A 24956-nucleotide genomic window follows, 5' to 3' on the forward strand; every position below is an offset into this window, starting at 1 on the left:
CTCACACATACATACACACACACACACACACACACACAAACATAGAATGCAATACTCTCGTTATTCTACTAATGAATTTAACAACCAAAAATAAAAACTATATATGGGAAATAAACTACAACTTAACAAAGAAAGATCTAAATAATGTACAAGTTCAGTCTTCGCTTATTATTAAATATAAAGCAGTTAGCTTCCTCCCATAATTGGGGCTTACCAGGGGTTGTGACACTAAATATATACCTTCTTCCCTGGCTTCAGCTGATAAGGAGGAGACCTGTGGCATAATGGCTAAGACGTTTGCCTAAGATGCAATACAGCACAGGTTAGAATCCCAGTAAGGGTATGGCTAGCTGATGAGAGCTAAATAGCTTGAAATAGATCTATACTAGTCTCCCTTTATTTATTTATCAGCACAAATAAAAAACATATATATATATATATATATATATGTTGGAGACCAAAAAAGGATCCTAAAGAACATAACTATCATATGGGATAAAGAGCCCTTACATTTCTTATGCCAACACAAAACCTATATGAGATCACATTTCATCAGAATATATGTGAAAGAGTTTACAGAACACAGTAAAGTCTCAGAAATTAAAGGGACCTCGATTACGGACAAAATCTCAGTTTCTATACATCTTGTGGGTTTTCTTATGATGAGCTGTAACAGCAGGTGTTCCTGAGTAACAAAACAGCCAAACGATATATAACTTGTGTGCGCGAGGGGGGGTGGGGTGGAGGGAGGGAGGGGAAGAAACACATTATATGTGTCAGTTGTATGTGTATAAAAAAAACATGTCAAATATATGAAATCAGATTATCAGAAAGCAAGTGTCAAACACTGGAAGTTGGATGTCCATCTATCCTATTTAACTAAACAGTCAGATAGAAGGTCTCCCATCCAATTTTAAATTAAAGAACTGAAATATGAGAAGTTGCTGATCAGCAACAAGCATCTGAACATTTGACAGGCAAGCAAGTCATGTTCTCACATCGCCTTACACCAGAATTGGTTTCTTTAATTCTCACTTAGCATGTACAGTACAGGATCATGAGCACAGCCCTAGAGATTTGTAAACCATGATTTATGATGTAGGACATCATATGAATCATGGCTTTGTATCATGCATAACATTATACCTACACACGTAATTTTGTGTACACATATCATATCTTTGCATAAACCTCTATTCTTTTTTCTGGTGGTGCATATTTACTTTTTATTGCTGGGTAGGAGAGGACAATTCTTAGCTATCATCTGATAAAAGGAAAGACCACAAACATGTAAATTGGGGAGAAAATGGTCCAGATATTATACATTGCTGAGGAAAAGACCCAATTCATTACAATCAACAACTGAGAGCCTGTCTGTTGGACTAGGAGCAGGATTTTAATGTTCTGGGTAACTTTGGGCCAGTCACTCTCTTTCATTCCAACTGATATTTTCCTTCTCATGAGGAAAAACAAGAGGGGCGTGTTTCCCTGTTTCCCCGAAAATATGACCTCCCCGGATAATAAGCCCAATTGGGCTTTTGAGCACATATGCTAAAATAAGCCCTCCCCCAAAAAGAAGCCCTTCCCAAAATTATTGCAACACAGCAGCAGCCATGAGGTGACCACGTTCACCACCTCCTGCACCTCAAAAATAATAAGACCTCCCAAAAAATAAGGCCAAGCGCTTATTTCGGAGGTCAAAAGAAAATAAGACCTTGTCTTATTTTTGGGGAAACATGGTACATAGATCTCTCTGAGTTCCCAAATAAAAGGAGGGACATACCGTATTTTTCGGAGTATAGGACGCACCAAGATCTTGAAGAGGCAAAATTTTAAAAAAAGTTTTTGCACTCTGCAGACCTCCCCAAAAAAAGGGCATTAATAGCTTTTAGGAGGCTTGTAGAGTGCTCCTGGAGGATGCCCCTCCACAAAAACGAGCAAAAAAATGGCCCGTTTTTCATGAAAACTGCCTATTTTTTTGTTGAAAAAGCGGCATGCATAGCCTTTAGGAGGCTTATAGAGTGCTCCTGGGGGCTGGGGAGGGCAACATTGAGCAAGGCCCATTTTTTGCTTACTTCTGCCCTCCCCAGCACCCAGGAGCACTCTGAAAGCCTCCAAAGGCTACATGGCCATTGTGGGGAAAGGGGTGGAGTTTTGGGAGGCAAAAAATGCTGTATTCAGTGTATAAGACACACCTAGATTTTCAGCCTCTTTTTTGAGGCAAAAAGCTGTGCCTTATACTCCGAAAAATACAGTAAATCTACTCAATCAAATAATAACCTATAGAACCCAGTAGAAAAAACTCCAAACAAAGACATGAGTAGTACATGCCACTAGTGGCACTAATTCTTGAGGGCAACTTTCTGCAATCTAAAACCCTCGCTATATTGGGATCCTCGGAGGGCCAGGAATTCTGTAAGGATCAGGGTGTGGAGAACAATGGCCCCTTTAAGACCCATGGACTTCGATTCTCAGAATTCTTGAGCCAGCCATGGTCTAGAACAGTGTTTTTCAAACTTGGCAACTTTAGGATGGGTGAACTTCAACTCCCAGAGTTCCCCAGCGACCATGGGAGTTGTGGTGCACCCATCTTAAACTTGCCAAATTTGCAAAACACTGTTATAGAGGGAGTCACTTAGTCTAGGGCAAAAGTAGCAGACATGGAACTGTCTGTTATAAGGATATTAAGAGATTGGCTGTTCATTAGTTCTCTTATATCCTGAACCTGCTTGAATTGGCTTTCACGTGGAAACAGAATCGTCATATTAGACCCACAATAGTCACATTCCTAGAAGGGTGTTCCCTTGGGAAGATTGCAATAAGGAGCTGTAGTTTAATATAGCATTGCTTCTAGTACTTTTACCCTATATAGTGTCCTTCCAATAGCTTTCATCATCTCTGCTAACATTACTAATACTTCCTCCTCATTGCCCATCCTTATTATGCCTGTTCCTTATTGGTGTCGCATACTTAGAACTGTCGTCTCATCTTTCTTGAACAGCAAATTATTTAGCACTAAATAATAGCAAGTTACCAGGTACTTCAAAAAAGAAAAGTTAACTAAGAAAAATATTGATATATTGCTTGAAATGGTGTTCTCCCGAATACAAAAATCTGCTGAAATGCTGCTTTATCAGAATATGAAAAAGACATACAAAAATCTAGTGCGTAATGCCTAGCTCTTAAAATCACCTGAATATTTAAGACAAGTAATAACAACTTTGGGATTAATGCACAACTAACTACTCTTTAATTATTCAGAAAAAAGGGTACTGCATAGGTAGAAAAATAGAAATATTACAAATAATAATACTCTTAACGTAACAAAAAAACCCATCAAAAATTAGGATCTTCTTACAAGGTGAAAAAATAACTGCAACATTTTTGTCTATGCATGGTCCTATTCTTAAGAAAACACAACTTGATATATAAACAGTGATTACTATCTTAAGCAATACCTAGACATAACAAGAACAAGTGTGAACCTATTTACAATGCTGGCAACTGACAAACCAAAACAACTGATTTAATCTAATACTCCAGTTCAACAGGTCCTGATTGCGTATCATTTTTCTAATAACATAAATACCAAACAGCAAAATAATTCCAAGCAAATTGAATGAGTTTTAATTCCAAATTAGGATTAAACTATGTGACCTGTTTTAGAATCATACAGTATTCTCACAATCATTCTTGCCAGAAATTATCAACTGAGGGCACAAGTTGTCAAAAGTTAGGCACTGAAGAAATGAATCTTCCTAACAAGCTATTACTATTTTGTAATCAGAAAGAATAATATTGACAACTTCCAATCGATACCAACATAATTGTCACTAAAAGTGGGCATGAAAAATGTGAATGAATGAATGCAGTGTTTTATTATTGCAGGCACTGTTTTGTATTACATTGTTATTGGCATTTTTAGATTCTGTACTTTTTAATCTTATTTATTTAAACAAGGCATGTCCGTCACTCAGTTTTGCCTGCTGTTGTGAGTTACATAGGATTATTGTGTGTAAAGGAGGCAGCCATATAAGTTCTATAAATAAAAAAATAAAGTACTTAATAAGGTATGCCTGGTAACATGACGCATGCCACAAAGCTCTTGAAACTGAAAGAAGCAGCTCAAACAGTTTGTTCTCCCTGGCATGGAAAATCACATGGCACATGCTATGTTTCACTAATATTGGAGTAACAAAACAGCCAAGCGAACAGTTCATCACCTTTTACTGACAAGAGCACAGTTTTCAACTAATCAGACGTGCCAGTTAACTCAAAGAGCCTTTTATGATTAACCCACCACTACATTATCTATCCATCTATATACTATTAAAACTCTTGTTCCCACAACCTTTAACTGGGCAGAACAGTGCGTCATTCGGCAGCAATTTTTCAATCAAGGTACCTCAAAAGGGCTAATTTACAGAATGTGTCCAAAATGGATCACAGGTTGAGAACTATCAATCTAGGACAGTGTCCAACCTTGGCAATTTTTAAGACTTGTGGGCTTCAACTCCTAGAATTCATGACTGGCTGGGGAATTCTGGGAGTTGAATTCCACAAGTCTTTAAAAGTTGCCCAAGGTTGGACATTCCTGTTCTAGGAGATAGAAAAATAAATAATCTGACATGATAACTTTTGTTACTTCCTTATTAAGGCTGCAAGAAGGAAATAAACCTCAGTGAATCTTGGGGCTGACAGCCCCAAATCTCCAGCTGCTTGTTGCTGTAGGAAAAATACAAGGACTGCTATATTTGCCACATTAGGTTTTTGGATGAAAGGCAGAGATATAAACCTGACAATACACAACCCAATGATAGAATACATTTTATCCTGTGCTTCTCCTCAAATATTGAGAAGACAGTCACTTCCTGAAGAAAGCTTTACTGTACAATGGCCTTCAGGATGTAACAAATAAGCTCTGAGAAATCCCAGTTAGGATAGTCCAGGGGAATTGTGGCCCCACTATATTTGGAAGACAGCAGGCTTAAGAGGACAGATATTTAGGCTTTTAATTATTTAAATCTGAAACAGGAAATCATTAATATTGTGGCAAAGATATTTCCAAACCTATCTCCGAAAGACAGATGACTATCAGTAGCTCCAACTCTTGACTCTTTCCAATTTTTTTTTAATCCTCGTATGCTTTCATCATTTTTATTTTCACTATCAAGGAACTTTGCTGTAAGCTACATTATCCCAGACAACTAAGGTAACTACAGATAGTCCTCAACTTACAACTATAATTGAGCCTGACAATTACAATCAAAAGTCATGACGACAGTAAAATAGGTTACATCCCCTGATGTATTTTAGAACTTTTGTGATCAGTTGCTTCCTGTTTCTGGCAAAAACATTGTACATTAGGGCCACCTGACCTAGCCATAAATGTGGGCAGGTTGCAAAGTGCCCAAAATGTAGTCATGTGCCTGCAGGGAGGGAATCAGAACTTCAAAATTGGATCATAACTACTTTGGGGGGGGGGTCTGTTGTAACTTTGAAAGGTTGCTAAGCATTGGGTCATAAGTCAAGGACTATCTGTATTTCTGGAACTTCCACTTGAACTGGAACATTTATTACTAGCCCTTTTCAGATCAATAGGAATCAGTAGTAGCTGCAATTTCTTAACACCCTCTGATTTAGAGGCTAACTCCATTGATGAGATTCACTGTCCCAATAAGAATTTAGTTCTCTTTATTTTGGGATCAACCAGTTTGTTGCAGCTCAGATATGGCAACCCAGTGTTTTACAAACCTGGCACATTTAAAGAGAACAACTTCAATTACCATAATTCCCCAGCCAACATTCTGGGACTTGAAATTCCCCCATCTTAAAAGTTGCCAAGTTTGAAAAACACTGCCAAAGCCCAGAGCAAGCTGTCACAAAACACAGCTTTAATAAAAGTCCTCCAATATATATTCTTGCGAGGAGAGATGCAGGTGTGTTTTTTTTGTTTTTAAACTTTCATTTTCCAGACAGATAAGGCCTCACAGAGGGAAAGGCTGTTTAAGAGGAGCAAGCTTTATTTCCGAGTAAGCCATGCGCAGAATCGAGCTGTAAGCACCGTTCCATTCAGCCACCGTTAATGGATCTTCAAAGAGATCCATTAAAGCCGCCTCTCGATCTGGCCCACCACTGGATCTCCCTTCTTCCGTTTTAAGTAAATGAAGCCCCTAGTTGCGGAAGCAGAGCTGAAAAAAAACCCTGTTCCTCTTCCTTCAAGGTCAGGTCGGCGCACAGTCCCTTTTCTGCAGCCACGTCCAAGGACGCGCCGCCCGTAATGCGCTGACCTCTCCAGCCAGCCGACAGAAGAAAGGATGCAGGCGCGTCATTCATTCCGCAGCAGATCGGAGGTCACCTTTCCTGCCCCGACTGGGGTGAAATATTTTCCTTGCATGAAAAGAGCCCCGGGGCTAGACCCGATCCTGGTGGGAGCCAAAGAAACAGCCCTGTGACGGGGGAATCCGCGTCACAGCCAAGAAGGGCGCAAAGAAACGCGAGGAGGGCGAGACGCGACTGTAAGCCGTCCGACCGGCTCTTCTGCCTGCGAGAGCGGCTTGACCCCGCCAGACCAGGCTCAGGTTCTTCCTGGCGCGCAGCTGGACTTGACCCCCCGCCAATTGCTGCGGATCAAGTGTGCTCTTAAAGAGACCGATTAGAGAAAAAGGATCTCCAAAGGGATGGCTGCGCTCCCGCGCGCGCCCTCGGCCAATCCGTGAGAAGCCACCCGGCCCCACTTTGCCATGAACCTGGCGAAGGATGCCCGAATCTACCAACAGCGGGTCATGTTCGGCCAAAAGCAAAACGCCGCCGCAAGCCCGTAAGGTCCACACACACACTGCGGGGGACCCAAACCTCCCGACGTGGCCGCTTTACCTTCGCTTGCGCCCCGAGAGCCAGTGGCGCCGTCCTGTGCCCTGATCCCCATCGGGAAGCGGCGGGCAAGAAGCAGCGGGGCAAGCGGGCGAGGAGATGGTGAGCCGCCATCTTCGGGCTTGTGCGGCGTGCAGAGCGAGGAGGAAGACGCTGGGCGAGCGGCGGCGGCGACGGCGGCCTTGAAGAGAAGGCGGCGGCGGATGCCCAACCCCCTTTGTGCGATGCTGTTGGAAAGAAACCGCGCCCAGCTGGCAAAAGCTGCGCTGGAGATCTCCGTAGAGGCTGGGGAGGGTTAGGGGCTCGGCCCTGACGTTTTCCTTTAACCCTTTCCAAAACTGCACGAGAAGGGCCCGTGGTTTATAGGGAGTTGAACGAATCATTAGAGGAGAAATTCTCCAGGCCAGAGATGGAGGGATTTAAAGTAAAGTAAGTAAACCTGGTTGTGCTGAATGGAGCTTACTCCCAGGAAATAATACATTGGAAACTAGTACAGACAGCCCAGAAAGTTTGTTTCTTAGCTATCTTAGATAGGGTAAGAAAAAATGGGTCAGATCACTTGGAAGTAACCATGTTTACATTTTTGCAGTGAGAATAAACAAATACACGTTTCAGACTGCAGAACAGTGACTGAGACTAAAAACCACTGAAATGAATGGAGTTGGGGTTAGAAGTAGAATTCACACATAAAGCTTAAAAAAGTGAATCTTGAACTTTAAAACTTGCCCAATTTCCCATTAAGCCTGGTAGTTTATCCCTTTTGAATTATAAGTTTGCTATTTAAAAACTGCCATTTTGGTTTCATACCCTGTGAAGCTCTCCCTTTTCTCCAACTGAAACCCCTGTTAAAGGTGGAGAAACAGGCTAAACTAGCTTCATGTTTATTTTCTGCCTTTTCTGATGTTGCTAGGTTTCTACACAAAAGAGAAAATAGTTGAGGGGTCCTTGGTCGTGTTACCTAGTTGGGGTAATGAAATGCCTGCAAGAAAACAACCAAGATCTGAGAGCACCAAGGTTCCCTTATTTCAATGCTGAGCTACAAATATTCTCCTTTATCAGAGAAAATAGTTGTTTAGAGTCTATAATAAATCATTACATTCAAGAAATAAGCCCAGACACCTTGAGTTGGCTGCAATTTGGCAGAAACTGGGAATGCTCTACTTTGCCTTGGATATCAGATGGTGCAAATTTGTATTTTATGTATTTGGAAACCACCCATCTCCCCCACAGAGGGATGAAATCCAAAGGGGCGAAACACATTGGTGTGGGTGGAATTGTGTATGAAGTAAAGATTCATGTTCTTTGCCTCTCAGCAATTCCTCATGCATTTCCCACTATTGCCTTCCTTTTCTGCCTCTCCCAGCCCAAAAATATCTCCCTGCCTTTATTACATCCTCAACCCAATCTTTTCTCTTCTCCAGTCACCACTATTGTAATCACCTGTGCTTCTGTTCCATACCAGTCTGAACAGTAAAGAAGAGATTCCCAGCAAAATATATGTTACCAGCCTGCCTACCTGCCCACAATCTGCTCTCTGCCTTCTCGTGTGGAGTGCATTACAATAGTCCAGTTGTCCGATGACTAGGCACTGAACAACTGAGAGCAGGGAATTCTGATGCAGGAAAGGCTGCAAATGTGCATAGAACATTTGTCTATCTCCTAATTTTTTCCATACATGATTTTATAAATTTGGATTTTCTTGTTAAGGTTTTCCTTACCTATCTATCTATTTATCTATCCATCTAATTTATATTGCTGCCTATTCGCCCATGGCAACTCAAGGTGGTTTACAGAATATAAAACCACATTTAAAATAAAAGCTAAAAAAAAAGAATCAAATAAATTAATATAGTACAATATAACAAAATCACCCCACCCACTCCCGCCCTGGTGACAACAGATCACACAAGCCATTTAATGGGCTACATCCCGCTCTGGGTTCCCCATTATTTGCACCTAGCCATGGTGCAACCATTACCTAGGCTAACATTTTTTCCTGTAAAATCCCCTTATTTTCTTCTTCATTTCATTCTCCAGCCCTTTTAAGTCATATGTAGCTGTAATGATGTTAACCCAGTTTTCACTTAATCTGAGAGCATCCAAGAATAACCGCAACATGGGTAAAATCTGTTTCATTTTGCTACTAGTTACAGTGGCACTGAAATTTAGTGGCCAGAGGTAGGTGGAATCAGAGAGGCACTTATTGGCATTTCAAGCACACTTCCTTCGCTCTGATCTCTGGTCAGCTTTGTCTGCCCTCATTCTGTCCTTGCCTCCCTAAAGAGCACGGCACCGTGGGACCGTGGGAAAGCAAGCTGTAGGCCATAAGTGGTTTTTAGCAGCATGTCTGAGGAGGAAGCGGATCTACGTGGCAACATCTGGGGAGAAAACAGAACTGTAGCCAAACATAGAAAGGCAGCAAAAGATCACCTGGTCCTAGTAGAACTTTTAAAATCAATGGTTTGAAACCAGGTCTTTAAATTCAAGTCTATATTATACCGGCTTTAATCCTGCTGGCTCTTTATTAGAGCTGTCACATAAGGGCATTGAAAATCCAAGCAGCCATTAGATGGCAGCAAAAGCTTGTTTCTATATCTCTTTGCTGCCATCTAATGGTCATGTAGATTTTTGCAACCCAGATGTCCTCTATTATTTGCTGGCTCTGCTTGATAGTTTCTTCTCTATAAAAATCAGCATTCTCCATCACGTTTTCTTCTACAAACAAATGTGTTGATTTGTTTGAACTTTAACAAATTAAAGTGAAATAATTATAAACTCAAGAGATACTTTGCATCCATTATTTTTGTCAAACTCCAGTGTTTGGGTCAGGTGGGTAAAAGGACTGTTTTATTTCATTTTTATATTGGTAAGTAGAGTTATTATTTATTTATCCCTGGACACTCTGGGATATATTTGGTGGATTTGAGCATTTTAATATTGTAAGCCTGCCAGTTACTAAACATACTACACGCAGGTCCAACTTAAAGTAGTGGCATTTTTCAGGCTTGGGCAGCTTTAATGAATAGCAGTGATGACATAATTGTGTTCAGAGGAGACCTGAGGCATTTTTTTAAATGTGCACAACCCTAATTTAAAAAGAAACACTAGGATTATTCCACAGCTTTCCAATTCCACTATAGAGTGAGTTAAGGGAGATTTTTTCATCTCTGACTGTATTGGACTCTCTAAAATGATAAATGTATTTCTGTGAACCTCCCTAATGAAAACATTAATTCTTTCATCCGCTGTACAATTCAACAAGAATGATAGATTCTATAATCTATTGAACAAATGATAACTTTAATCAGAGGTACTCTGGATTAAGCAAACTTTTATTAGTTTTACCAATAGGTCATTTTTAATTTCGCTGTCAGTCTTCAACTTATGTCTGGTTGCTTAATGACCATACAAAATTGCAATGGGGCCAGTAGGGTGTTTTACACTAGTGCTTTTAGGAAAGCATTTCTGGCCATAGTATACACATGTGTATACATGGATACAAATACACACACACAATGATGTGACTACATTTCAGGTGCATTGAGAACTGGTTCACCTTTATGGTAAGTTGCAGCATCCTGTAGTAATATCACCACAATTTGCGATGTTTTATATTGGCTTCTGGCAGATTTAAATCATGGGTGTCTAATTAAATCGCTTCATGGGCCGGATTGTGATGTTTTTTGCCTTTTTGGAGCTGGGATGGGTGTGGCCTGCATGTGATATATACGGTACATCTTGCGGGCCGCCAGTTTGACAGGGCTGATTTAAAAGAATGGCTTCACACTTATGACATTTCTTAACTGCTGCAAAAAATGTCGTAAAATGACTCGTCGTGGGTGCTTCAACTTACAACTGCAATGACTTAGAACCAGAAATCTGATCCCAATTGCAGACATAAGCCAAGAAGTACCTGTACTATCCAGGAAAACACTTTTCTAGTCTTTGAAAGACTGGACCATAATGGATCTACTATTATATACCATGTTAAAAGTCATCATCTGACTCAAGCCACATTTTAACTTTTTTGACCTCCAAATAGGCCTGTTTGCAGTCAACTCAGAATTTGCTCTCCCCTTTGCCTGTGCAAACTACTGTAAATTAAGCCAAGAGCAAGCAGAGGCTGAGATAACAGTTTAGAATAATCCTACAAAGTAAAGGTAAAGGTTCCACTTGCACATATGTGCTAGTCGTTCCCGACTCTAGGGGGTGGTGCTCATGTCTGTTTCAAAGACAAAGAGCAAGCGCTGTCTGAAAATGTCTCCATGGTCATGTGGCCAGCATGACTAAATGCCAAAAGCGTACCAAAGGTGGTTTCCTATTTTTCTACTTGCATTTTTACATGCTTTCGAATTGCTAGGTTGGCAGAAGCTGGGACAAGTAACTGGAGCTCACTCCTTTACGTGGCACTGCCGAGTTTTCTGATCAACAAGATCAGCATCTTAGCCGCTGAGCCATCTTGTCCTTCTATCTTAGTGTATTTCAGTGTTATTCTCAGCTGAGGTCAAATAACTGCAAAAGATTTCAAAACTCTCATCCAGTTATTTTATTAGTAAAAAAAAATGCTGAGATAAAGCACATGCTAAGCCAGTGTCAAGACTTTCCTTAACTGTTACACTAACATGATTATACTTTATTATAATTCTGTGTTAAATGGTTCCTGGGGATCCTGGGACTTATTTAAACTCTCATCATCAAATTCTCTATTCAAAATGACTCCCAACAATCCTCCTTTCGAATTGCTAGGTTGGCTACTTCCACTGAGACTACAATTTTATACATTTTTTCTTAAGAAAATTTAAGTGAACTCAATGAAACATAAATAGCCTTGAAGAAGCAAGGACTTTTGTTCCAATTCCACCGTGGGGGTCCACATGCAAGACTTGCAATCATTCAGAAATGTTATTTGATTGACCTCTGTGGAAGTTTGATTTAGGAACAAAATCCGAAAACGATCTACATTAAAAAGTATAAAAACATGCTTTTGAAAGGGAGGGGGGGACCGCTTCTTACACAATCTAAACCCAATAAACAAACATATAAATCCAATAAACAAACAAACAATCTCATTATTGTGTCGTTCTGATTTTAAAATGAGAAAAAGAAACCATTTCAAAGGCAATTTTCCCTTCTTTCTTCCATAAAGGAGAGGTAAAGTGTCTCCGTGTTTAGAGATCGATCCCTGCGCGTGAAATTTCTGAACAAAACTGCTTTTGCTCCATCGACCTCTCTATGGATGCTTTTGAACACGTGACTTGTCTTGGCTTTACGAGAGTAAGGAACACCTCTAAAGGTTTCCTATCTCTAGCAACCAAAGCCTCCTCTTTAAAAAAAAAACACGTCGCGTCGCCCAACTTTAACAAGAGAAACCTTGGGCGCGAGCCTCCCACGTGATAGAGGGTGGGGATCACGTGGCTGCGGCTCGGAAGGTGAGTCACGTGATAGGTGTAACTGAAGCTAAGCCCGGCCCCGTTTTTTCCCTATGGCCGAAGCTCCCTTTGCCGGTCTCCTGCAGCGGCGGCTCGCCGAGTTAACGGAGAGGCTGAACCGTTGGCGAGAAGGCGGAGAGTTTGGCGGTAAGAAGGGACGGCGCGGCTCCCGGATCTGCCCCGATACGGCTCTCCTTGTTGCCGCAAAGTGGCTGGCCGCTTCTACGGCACGCCAGACCTTCGCATCCCGTGGTCTGTTTTTCCCCTTGGAGTAGAGCAGGCTGGATACGGAGGGTGGAAGAGCGTGTTTTCTTCACGAGGTGCTTTCTTTGAATGGGTCGGATGGGGAGTCCGTTTCTGGAGCAGATTAATTGCCGTGGCGTGATTAGAAAATTGAATCTCGCCGGGGTCACACCAAAATCACTTTTCCAGTATGGTCTTTATTGTTATCATTGTTTACCTCTTGGAAACCCCATAACCAGGACATGCCCAAGTGCCCTCTTGGAAGAATAGTTTTCTCCCTTCAAAAGCCTGGTTCATACATTGGGATAAGCCTTTGTGTGCTTAATTGTACAAATAAAGGTAAAGGTTCCCCTTGCACATACGTGCTAGTCGTTCCCGACTCTAGGGGGCAGTGCTCATCTCCATTTCAAAACCGAAGAGCCGAAGACGTCTCCGTAGTCATGTGACCGGCATGACTAAACGCCAAAGGCGCACGGAACGCTGTTACCTTCCCACCAAAGGTGGTTCCTATTTTTTTATACTTGCATTTTTACATCCTTTCGAACTGCTAGGGCAGAAGCTGGGACAAGGAACGGGAGCTCACTCCGTTACGCAGCGCTAATGATTCGAACTGCCAACCCTTCTGATCGACAAGTCTTAACCACTGAACCACCCTATTACTGTACAGGTAGTCTTCGACTTACAGACTACAAGAAAACTATAAAATACATTCTTGTCATCAGCTGGGGTTAAGCAGAACTCCAAGGAATGATAATGATATTATCTACAGATCATATACTTAAAGCATATAGGTAATTAACTTGCAACAATTTAGTTACACCAACACTGAAAAAAGTGACTTATGACAGGTTTTTCACACTTAAAACCATTACAGCATTCCCAGTGATCACATGATCAAAATGTGGATGCTTAGCAACTAGTTTATATTTATGACTGTTGCAGTGTCCTAGGGCAGTGTTTTTCAACCACTGTGCCGTGGCACACTAGTGTGTCGTGACATAGTGTAAGGTGTGCCGTGGGAAAAACACCCGCCGGGTGTAAAGCAAAGATGGTTAGCTCAAGCAAATTCTCTGGCACAAGGCAATATAGCGAAAGCTATATTTCATTTGGATTTACTTTCACTGGAGATGCAAAGAAACCAACTCCACTGTGCGTGGTGTGTGGTGAAAAGCTATCTAACAGTGCTATGGTCCCAAGTAAACTTAAACGCCATCTCCAAACGAAACACCCTTCGAATGCAAGGCCAAAATGAAAACCTGCTTACAAGTACAGATAAAATAAATGGATTCCGTTCAAAGGTGCAACTCTGGCATCAACACGTGGAAAGTGGCAATCTTGAAATGTTCACACTCACCAAGCAATGGCAAGGTGTTCACACTGCTGCACTGTGTGAGATAATAGTTAAACATTTAAAAACTCTCGAGGAGAAGTTGTCATTTTATTTCTCTTCAGTCTCCACTGAATGCCTTGACTGGGTTAGGGACCCTTTTAGCTCAGCATCAATTGGTGGAAAGGACATGACTTTACAGGAGCAGGAGGAACTAACTGAACTGAGACAAAATCGTGGTTTCAAGCTAAGATTTGCTGATCTACCTTTGGACAATTTTTGTTGGATACTGCCAAGGAGTTCCCCGTTCTGGCAAACAAAGCTATTTTGACATTGCTCCCATTTTCCACTACATATCTGTGTGAGATGAGCTTTTCAAGCCTGACTGCTATAAAAACTAAAGACAGAGAGAGACTGAGAGCTGTTGATGAAGAGCTACGTGTGTGTCTTTCTTCGATTCCTGCCGGAATATCAGCCAAGGTGGCGCAGTGGTTAAATGCAGCACTGCAGGCTACTGCTAGATCAGCAGGTCAGCAGTTCAAATCTCACCGGCTCAGGGTTGACTCAGCCTTCCATCCTTCCGAGGTGGGTAAAATGAGGACCCAGATTGTTGGGGGCAATATGCTGACTCTCTGTAAACCGCTTAGAGAGGCCTGAAAGGCCTATGAAGCGGTATATAAGTCTACTGCTATTGCTATTGCTATTGCTATTTGTGTTCAGAAAAACAGGCCCAGGTTTCGCACTAAGTAAACAGAAATATGAACAATTATAAAATAATTTCTTTTTGTTTATTTGATTCCTATTCAAGAGAATTACTTTATATATAGTCAATATAGGCACAGAGTTAAAATTTTTTTAACATTTTCTAATGGTGGTGTGCCTTGTGATTTTTTTCATGAAAAAAGTGTGCCTTTGCACAAAAAAGGTTGAAAAACACTGTCCTAGGGTCATGTGATCTTCTTTTGCGACCTTCTCACAAGCAAAGTCAATGGGGAAGCCAGATTCACTTAACCGTGTTACTAACTTAACAGCTGCAATGATTCACTTAACAATTGGTAAGAAAGGTCGTATAATGGGGCGTAACAACATAAATTTTGAGCTCAGTTGCAGTCATAAGTCAAGCAGTAAACAGTAAACCTGTAGTTTACTGAATGATTTGGAATGACTTGGTCTTGTATGACATACGTAGCTATAGATCCTGTTTTGCAAACCACAGAAACTGGATACATTTGAATGACAAAACAACAAATATTGTAAAACAATGTGTACTTCGGTATATACTGTTTTGTGTGGTCTCAGCAGCTCTTGATTTGACATCCCTGCAGTTTGGCTGAGCAGCCACTGGGGGAGAAAACTCTGTAAGAAGGAACTCCTGTTCTATTCCGTTTGTGACTTACAAGTTTTTTTCTCCCTTTTTAAGATGTGGTTTGTTTAGTCTACCATAGCAGGCCCTTGAGTACTTCAGCCTCAAACACTTTATGATGACTTTGTAAAAGCAGGTCAAACATGTATTGGAATCTATGGGCAAGACTCTTATACCCAGGAAACAGAATATATTTATAATCAAGTGAAAAGAAAATATAGGATCATAAAGTTATAATTCTGAATTATAAAAAGACAATGTTTAAAAGGACCCAGTTGCTACGCTTCACCAACTAAATCTACTGCCTAAATGTCAAATCATAACTTCAACTACTTCTAGCTACTCCAACTTCCTTTAGAAGCCTAACCACAGGGGCAACATTGAAGCTATTATATGCCTAGATATAATCCTTGCTTAACTCTGGCAATTGGGATCAGAATTTCTGTGACTGGAATGAGCTCCCTGTTGAGATCCGGATCCTTACTACCCTCCCGGCCTTCCGCAAAGCCACCAAGTCCTGGCTGTTCCAGCAGGCTGGGGGGAGCTGAGAAGCATCTACCTCCACAGAAATTGTGAATGTTGGGTTTGTTTTTAATATGTTGTCTTTATCTCGTTCCCCCCTTTCCCTTGTCTTTTGTGAGCCGCCCGGAGTCCTCCGGGAGTGGGCAAGACAAATAAATAAATAAATAAATAAATAAATAAGTCCTCCGGGAATGGGCAAGACAAAGAAAGAAAGAAAGAAAGAAAGAAAGAAAGAAAGAAAGAAAGAAAGAAAGAAAGAAAGAAAGAAAGAAAGAAAGAAAGAAAGAAAGAAAGAAAGACCAAGCATGTGGACATGAAGTGACTGTGAATATTAAACAAGGATCTCAAATGACCACAGCTTTTGACTTTCTCCAGCTTCCCTCTTTGCTTTTGAGAAGCTGGCAAATCATGATCACATGACCACAGTAATTAATGAGTGGTCATTACCCAAAGACCCCCTCTACTTGCATCTTGTGCTTGATAAGTATTTGCTTAAAACCACTATCCCCAAACTCTTCAAATCATTTACCTCTTCGTGAAATTGTCAGATTGTTTATCAACCACTAACATTTATTATATGAAAATACCTTAATAAATGAAAACTACTGCTTTTAAACTAATAATACTTTGAATAATAATCATAACAATGATAATCCCATTCACCCATGAGAGTAGATAGTGACCTCCATGGTGAACACTCCTTAAAACATTTATTAATATTCAGTTATTTTTTTTCATAATATCTTGGAACTTAGTTCCATTGTCTCATTTTTATGGCACTGTAATTCTCTCCCAGAGTCTGTGGCAAGTCAGGCTTCACTTCATCCCATATTGGCTTTAGTTCCAGATTGCTGGAATGCCTCGTTTCTGGTATTCATTACAATTCCAGTTCTGTTCACTGATTTGACCTTGCCTGACTCATAATACTGGAAAAGTGATTTTGGTCTCATTATTGTTTACCTCTGGAAACCCCACAAGCAAGATATGAAAGTAGTCGTTTTTCTTAGTTACACTTCTCCAGTAATAATTCCCAGGAATTTGGGTATTCTTAATTATTTCAGTTAATATAGAGCCATTGTAACTTGTAGCTTACTGACTGTAACCTACAGCTAATGTGTAAGCGCCAGTATTTTAAAGTAGAGCTTGTTTTGTAAGTAGGCATACATTGAGCTTGTATTTTCTGGCCTTCAATATAGACTCAGATAATATGAATATTTTGCTATCATGCTTTGCTTTTGAAAAATACTATAGCTGAGTTTTGATTGCATAGATAATTTTGCTCTGTTTCATTGAAATATCAAATGTCTTCTTTCGATAGATGCTTTCTTAATTCAGGCCTCTACTACCCTGGAAAATCTAACAGAATTTTCAGAAGAATCCGGGGACAACTACACATACTCTAGACTTATACAACTTTATACACAGGTATTATGAATTAAAAAATTTTCATCATGCTTGTGAATATGGTTCATTGAAATCAAAACATGTTTACTTGATCATGGAAGTTAAGGAGACATTCAAAACAAAATATGAAAGGAATATTAAACCAATTGATTGAATTAGATCAGCAGGTCAGCGGTTCAAATCTCACCGGCTCAGGGTTGACTCAGCCTTCCATCCTTCCGAGGTGGGTAAAATGAGGACCCAGATTGTTGGGGGCAATATGCTGACTCTCTGTAAACCGCTTAGAGAGGCCTGAAAGGCCTATGAAGCGGTATATAAGTCTACTGCTAACTGCTAAAACATTATCTTCCCGGTTGTTTTTGAATTAGAATAGAGCTAAAATTAATAGCACTGGGAATAAAAATCAGGATTGTATGTTTAAATATGATTAAACCATTCCAACCTGTCTAACCTTTGAACTAGTTATTAAAACACTGAAAGTGAACTGGGTGATTTAGGATTGTATATACATTCTGAGATCGTCATTGATTAAAGCTGTTGTCAGTGCATTTTTTTCACTTGTGGTTACGTAGATAACACATTTTGCAAATAACATTGTTCTAAACAGGTTATTAAAACTGGTAAATGCTCGTAGAAGTTTTAAAAGCTAATAAGTGTTGTGCATCTTTGTGCACCTAAATCCACAACTTGGCAGCTTTTCAGATATGTGGACTTCAATTCCCAGATTTCTTTTTTTTTTTTTTTTAATTGAACAAAAACACAAAAAAAGAATCATCCTTCATTACATCTTGTAGAAAGCATTCAATTGGTTACAGGTAACTTTCATGCATTTCTTCCACAGTCATTACTTATAGTTCATATTAGAGTATACACTTTAAATCAAAAATCTTTGTATATCTTACTATCAATATACCACAATTCTCATTTGACTACAATTATTTGAACATGTTTTTACCTCAAATCATTCATACTTAAAAACACAACCACATAATGGCATTCATTAGCTATTTCAAAAAATCCTCCAATAACATCTTTTAAGTAAAAGTCAATTAAGTTTCTAAACCTTCCCCCCCTTTTCCCCCAACTCACTGTTTAGAATTTATATCCAAATTACTTTTGCCAGTACCATAGCAATAGCATGCATATATTGTTAAACAATGTCTATTGACATTTCCTTGTTGTTATTATAATTGGCTAAAATCATTTACTATTTATGTCCCATCCCACCCACCCACCCAAAAAACCTTACATCTTTATAACAAGATCTAAATGAAAATTTATAGGTCTTTTTCCCAAGTCACTATTTGCAATTTATATCCAAATTTCTTTTACTAGATTGCCAATACATGTATGTATCATTAAGCTGTATCCATTATCATTTCATTATTGTTATTATAGTTAATTAATTGTTAGCAAATAAACATTTGATAACAATCTAAAACAAGTTACAAAATTCCTACTTATTAATCACCAAAATCAACTATTTTTTATTATCAACTTTCATTGTCAACCTGTATCTTTCCAGTAACAAAACAGTCTTATCTCTCTTGCCAATTGTGGTGTCAGTCTTCTTTTTATCTCCTTTATAAGGTTTTTACAGACTTCTCTTCGCACTTTGTTGCTTGATCTCTCAGGTAATCTCATTGCACACCAGCTGCTACTAAAATTAGCTTGTCAATCTTGCTTCTGAAAAAATTTATCTTCTTAAGTCCATCATCATTTCTTTTTTTTTTTTCTTCTGTGTCCTGGAATCTGGGGTAGAGCTCCAATTCATCGAATTCCCTTTTCCATATTCCCTTCTTTCCACTTTCACCCACATTTGCTCCATTAATAAATTTATCTATTGTCTTATCTTTATCTTCTATATCTTCATTCTCCCCTTTAATTTTTGGGGCTCCAACCCCATCATCTCTTGCTGTGAGGAAGACTAGTCTTTCCAACTTCTTTTCAATTCTCCCATATCCTTCCAATAGATTTTGAATTCCAGCCAAGATATTTTGGAATTTTAAGGTTTCCTCATCTGAATATTGATCCATGTTTCCAAAACAGAAGATAGAAAAAGAAACTAATAGCCACTGCCACACTAGCCTTCCAGGCCTCTTTTATTTTTTTTAATTTTAGAATGACTTGAACACAAGTTCTTTTATGCTCTTCAAAGGAGAAGGGTTCTGTTCCCCCCCCCCTTTCTTTCCTCTGCCAAAATAGTTCTCAAAGGCACCTGCGAAAACAATTCATGTCCTTGGCTCTTTATCAGTTTCTGTAAACAAGTTGCAAACCCTTCAGCTACAAAGTCAGTGAAGTCAAAGAAGAAAATAAAAGAGATAGATTGTTTCAAAAACCCCAGCCTCTGACTTCTGAGTGGCAGTGTGCTACTTTTCACTTTCTAATATTTATCTCTGGCTTATAGGAAACAAAGTTCTTTTGATTTCTTTTAGTGAAATTTAATAACAAATAATAGGAAGAATTGTTAAAATAAGAAGGAAGGTTTTAATCCAGAAGTCAAAAAATAAAGCAACAAAAAGCAGAAGAAAAAATCAATCCGTTCACTTTAAGAGGAGAAATGAAAAATGTTGCGAGCACTTCAATCCACAAAGAATAGTTACGACCCATCAGATCGCACAGATTGGGCCTCCTCCGAGTTCCATCCGCCAGTCAGTGCCGACTGGCGACTACGCGGAGGAGAGCCTTCTCAGTAGCAGCTCCGACCCTTTGGAACGATCTCCCCGTAGAGATTCGTACCCTCACCACCGTCCAGACCTTCCGCGCAGCCCTTAAGATCTGGCTATCCCGTCAGGCCTGGGGATAAGATTTTCATCCGCCCCACCCGAATGCTGAATGAATATTGTGTTTTATTGTTTTATTTTATTCACATATTATTTCATGTTTTGTCTTGCACTCCTTCCCCACGAATTGTAAGCCGCCCTGAGTCCCCTCAGGGAAAAGGGCGGCCTATAAATGACAATAAAATCTAAAAATCTAAATCTAAACAAAGAAAAAAAAAGCTTTCCACAGCAATCCAATTAGGGTTAATTTTGCCGCTCAGCTCTTTTGCTTAAGGATCTAATTTGGCTTTAAAGAAAAATTTCTTTGGGCAGTCTTTGGCAAAATAGAAAAATACCTCACCAGATGGACTCACTTTCTCTTTTCACTTCCTTCCGAAGCGTCCCAATTTCATCAGCCTGGGGGCTGCCTGTTTACCGCCGGCTTGAAGCACTTCCCTTGGGTCGATCAGGGACTCTGTGAGGCTTTGTCTTCCTGATCACCATCTCTACGGGATGGTTTAGGTCTCAATGGACCATCCAGCAGCAAAAGTGTCAACGGCGGTCTCGGAATATCGAAACCGTACATTGTGACATCGCGACATGGCTCCTCCTTCTCACCCTGGCTGGAGATTTCTGACAGTTGGAAGTCCACATGTCTGCTCAGGGCCACATATGTGTTCTGACCCAGCTACCAAACATGACAAACCATCTGTAGTTAAATAAATGTTCCCTTTATTAGGAGCACCAGCACCTTTTACTTAATGCAGCCATATTTATTAGCCAAGTTAGGAAGGTCCAAGCAGGCAGCATCTAACAAAACCTAAACTCCTCTATCTCTTTAAAGGCGCTATTAGATATCACATATTTTGAAGAAAACCAACTTGTTGATGAAGAGTTTCCAGAAGAATCCTCTCTGCAGAAAGTTGAGGAACTAATTGGTGCACTTTCCGAGCCAGAAAACCTGGTCAATGAAAGTGGTATTTTCCAAGAAGTAAGTATTAAGTCAGCCATAATCATTCAAATAGACTTTTTGTTCAAGAATAGAATCAACATTGAATAAAGCCCTTCCATTATCAAAAAACTTGCCGATCTTTCATTCCTGCACTTTTTTATTGTATATTTACAGCGATCATACTCAGCAGTGTGTTTCTCTGCTAGATCAGTATAAGCTAGCTTAATGTCTGATTGGCTTTTATGTGGCCACTTAACTTCTTTTTAAATTTTATCAAGTAGAAAACAGGTTTTTAATACTTGGAATTGATGTTGTAATACCTGTGAGCATCATGTGCCACATAACACCTTACTTTATGCCCTATTGGTTTACAAATAATAAGAGTTTTTAAAGTGAAAGATGCCCCCACCCCCAAAAAAAATAGAATAGCTTTTTCAAGCTATCACGAGGCTGGCCTTATTGAACTTTTAAATATTTAGATTTTTAATACTAACTTTTTAATATATATATTAATATTTTGACCATATAATGCTACTAGTAGGTGAAATTATATGATAATGCCAGATATTTGGAAAGGATGCTGATCCCTATTTTATAGGAATTTGCTCTACCTACATGTTTGAAGCATCTGTTCTTCCCTTTTATATGAAGCTCGTTTTTTCACTGATGGGCATCTTTTTCTAGCCGCTTGAAGTACTTGGAATTGAGTTGCTGGAATGCCTTTATTGGAGAAGAGGAGCTTTGATCTACATGTTTTGCCACACAGTTAAAGGAAGAAAGGAATGGCTGAGAAAGGAGACTGACTTACTTAAAAAGGTACATTTTCCCATTCCATCACAATAAAAATATTGCCCCTTCCTTCAAGAATAATGCCTATTTTTCAAAATAAGTTCCAAGTTCAACTACTGTGCTTCCCCCAAAATAGGGTCTTATTTTTTTTTGACCCCTGAAATAAGCACTTGGCCTTATTTTCAGGGAGGTCTTATTATTTTTGATGTGCAGGGGGCAGCGAGCGTGGTCACCTCATGGCTGTTGCTGTGTTGCAATATTTTCGGGGAGGGCTTATTTTCAGGGAGGGCTTATTTTAGTGCATGCACACAAAAGCCCAATTGGGCTTATTATCCGGGGAGGTCTTCATAGGCAGGATGCCAGTTGAAATTTGGACTATGACAGATTGACAATTCTTTAAATATTTTTCCAGTACAAATAAAAGAGTGAATCAAAATGTATGGCTTAGCATAGATTGAATTTCCCCTCTTGTTCCCTTAATCAGTGTTTCTCAATCTTGGCCACTTTAAGATGCATAGGCTCAAAGCTCCCAGAATTCCCTATGCAGGATGGTAAATTTGAGGAGTTGAAGTCCACCTATCTTAAAATGTCCAAGATTGAGAATCTGCTTTGTCTGACCTGATCATGACAGAAGAAGAAATACTGTGTGTTCCGCAAATATATGGATTTCAACTCCCAGACTTCTCTAGCCAGCATTCTCTCATTGCAGAGAATTCTAGAAATGTAAAGGTCACATATCTGAAGGATGCTCAGGTCGAGGAAAGTGCTAGTTTTTCAAGACAGTGATCTCCCTTAGTAGAAACTGCTTCCTGTCTTTACTTTATTCTAGAGTAAACAAAGTGCATTTGGGTGTGAACTTTTAAGTTCTTTATAGAGGAATACAGCTTGATTTTTTAGTAAAAGTAAAGTACCAGAAAATGTCAAATAAAGTCATATAAAATTACAAAAGTTAAAATCATATTTATTTATTTATTTATTTTATTAGATTTTTATCCCATCTATTACAAGTTATTCAAGGTGGCAAACATAATGATGGTGTCAGTGGCTTAAATTCCACCTCAAGCCTGATCAAACAAATCCTTATTGCTAAAATCTAGCAAGATTTGATATCAGCTGTAAATAGCACAGAAAGCATTTCAGGACACTTGTATCAAAAAAAGCTAGCCTCTTGTAAGACACAAATAATTGGCTTAGTTATGTATTGATAGCATCCATCAGTACATTGCTTTTTTACAGAGTCTTATTTTTTAGTCTGATGATAAAGAGAAAGTAAATAATATCACTTTTATAGCATGGAAAATTGTTCCTGTGTTTCATAAAGATTGTTCTGTTGTGAAGACTATGTATTGAAACACTACCTTAAATGCCATTTATTTTTCACTTCAGTTCCTTAAGGAAGGAATCCATTACTTGATAAAGATGCTTGATTTTAGATGTTCCAACAACCCAAATGAGGAATTTGTAGTTCAAGATACAGGCACAGCTATATTGGTCAATGAAGGTAAGTGTTCCATATTAATGCTTCCTTTTAGAAAGGATTCTCAGCTGTACATTGAAATAAAGGCACTTTTTAGAGAAATCTGCTAACTCTTGCAAGCTGGAAGCATTTATTTGCAGATTATTTTCAGATGCTTTAGGTCTCATTTTCTCTAATATCATCCATGTAAAATAAACCGGGAACATGGGAATTCTGTAGTAATTATTGCTTAATACAATTATTACTTCATGCATGCCCTTTCTTATTCAAGATCCACCCTCACTCTACCCTTTAATTTCCCCACTCCAAAACCCCTCATTATCTTGTCATAGCTTTCTTTAGTGTAAAGCTTTCTTCATGGTTTTTGATGAAAGTTTTCAGTTTTGTGCAAAAAGTGGTTTTTTTGCCAATTACACTCATATAGAATGAAAGCTGAGGAAAGAGGGGGGGAGAGAGAAATTTGGAGAAATATAGTGTACATGATTTAATTAGGCTGGTTGATTTCTGTGCTGCAGTCTTCCCAGCTGCAGCTCACTACTATGACATTGCATTTTGACTGCATATAGTAATAGAGATCCTGTTCCAATTGTTGTCATAACTCGAGGACTACCTGTAGTATAATGCACGTTTTAGTCTCTTACATATCACCTTTACATTCATTATGATAATGTAATGGAGGCTTTTATCTTTTTAGATACTAGAAAGGGAGGGTGAATAACTCTAACCAGGCTTAGGGTTTGCTTGATGCAAATGACACCTTCCAAATGTTGTTTTCTTTTCCCTCTGGCAGGTATTTTTAGTGATACTCACCTGTTGGCAATGATGTACTGTGGAGAAATGTGTTACTGGGGGCTGAAATACTGTGGAGATCAAGGCACAGAACTGCATAGAGAATTGCCCGGCAGTTCAGAAAACATCATCATGGACTTTCAGGAAATTGGAGAGAAAATGTTAACAAAATATATTACAGTGTGTGAAGGACCTTTAAGATCACATGGTTGGGATACAAAGAATGCAAAGCGCATATTGGATTATTTTAAACAATTGGCATCCTAACTCACATAAGCAAATGGTGCATGTACTGAAAACAAGTATTAAAATGAAGAAAATTATATAAATTTATGAAGCATAGGTGTGTATCTTTTAAAATGAGCTAACAATAGTGTGCATTTCTTGATTTCAATTACTCAGAAATTGTTGGATTTGTAATACAAATTACTCTGGAATAATTTCATAAGGGTTAGTGGGTAGAGATAGATTTTAAGTAAGAGGCAGTTATGAATTGTACATGGCTCCTCCTAGCGCCTACTCTTTTTGTATTCCCAGGAGTTCCTGAAATAATTATGAGGGTTGGGAAAAATGCCAAATACTTGTGCTGCAATTTTCTGCCTAATTTGGGCAGAAAAGGTTTGCTTAAAGCAGTGTCACTTTTTTGAGGAAAGAAATGGATGTCAGAAAGGGAAAGAGCTGAAAATGTGGTCCTTAAGCAAACTTGGTCTCATTAAGCAAATCAATTGTCCCCAACTGGTGTCATTTGCCAGAAACTGGAAGTAAGTCTCAGAAACCAGCAAAAATATTGCAGCCATGGTCATGTCATTGTGGCATGCTGCAAACAGTCATAAAGGTGAGTGGTTGCCAAGTGCCCGAATGACCACAGGAGCTGGGACAGGCATGTGTGGCCATCATAACTTTGAACCATCATTAAGTAACCAATTGTAAATCAAGGATTACCTGCAGTTGTGGAGCAGTAATAAAGCCAGTGTTCAGGGGTGCTTGAAACCTTGATGGATTTTTATTTTCAGGGGGTAGGCCGCT

General features: G+C 39.4%; 2 protein-coding genes across 2 annotated transcripts in view; one reads left to right on the forward strand and one right to left on the reverse strand.

Moving 5' to 3' along the window:
- OXCT1 (3-oxoacid CoA-transferase 1) overlaps positions 1–7053 on the reverse strand; it is an 83062-nt gene extending 76009 nt beyond the window's left edge. Inside the window, exon 1 of the mRNA XM_087715459.1 lies at positions 6877–7053. Within this exon, the coding sequence (XP_087571585.1) occupies positions 6877–6987 (111 nt within the window). The 5' untranslated portion in view covers positions 6988–7053. The remainder of the gene's footprint in view (positions 1–6876) is intronic.
- Positions 7054–12299: 5246 nt separating this feature from the next.
- Positions 12300–24263, forward strand: RIMOC1 (RAB7A interacting MON1-CCZ1 complex subunit 1). The gene is made up of 6 exons (XM_014065303.2): positions 12300–12449; positions 17076–17182; positions 20768–20914; positions 21560–21691; positions 23051–23165; positions 23932–24263. The coding sequence occupies exons 1-6, from the start codon at positions 12356–12358 to the stop codon at positions 24195–24197; spliced, it is 861 nt and encodes a 286-aa protein (XP_013920778.2). The 5' UTR covers positions 12300–12355; the 3' UTR covers positions 24198–24263.
- Positions 24264–24956: the final 693 nt, after the last annotated feature.

Source organism: Thamnophis sirtalis, unplaced genomic scaffold (genome assembly GCF_051295495.1).
Source record: "Thamnophis sirtalis isolate CommonGarterSnake01/CBP01778 unplaced genomic scaffold, rThaSir2_p1.2 scaffold_5, whole genome shotgun sequence".
Taxonomy (NCBI): domain Eukaryota; kingdom Metazoa; phylum Chordata; class Lepidosauria; order Squamata; family Natricidae; genus Thamnophis; species Thamnophis sirtalis.

Excerpts from the sequence above, each read along its gene's own strand:
- RIMOC1 (XM_014065303.2), top strand. The coding sequence starts at position 12,356 with ATGGCCGAAGCTCCCTTTGCCGGTCTCCTGCAGCGGCGGCTCGCCGAG. Across the intron at positions 17,183-20,767 it reads TTATACAACTTTATACACAG|GCGCTATTAGATATCACATA; the intron begins GTATTATGAATT and ends ATCTCTTTAAAG. Across the intron at positions 20,915-21,559 it reads AAAGTGGTATTTTCCAAGAA|CCGCTTGAAGTACTTGGAAT; the intron begins GTAAGTATTAAG and ends ATCTTTTTCTAG.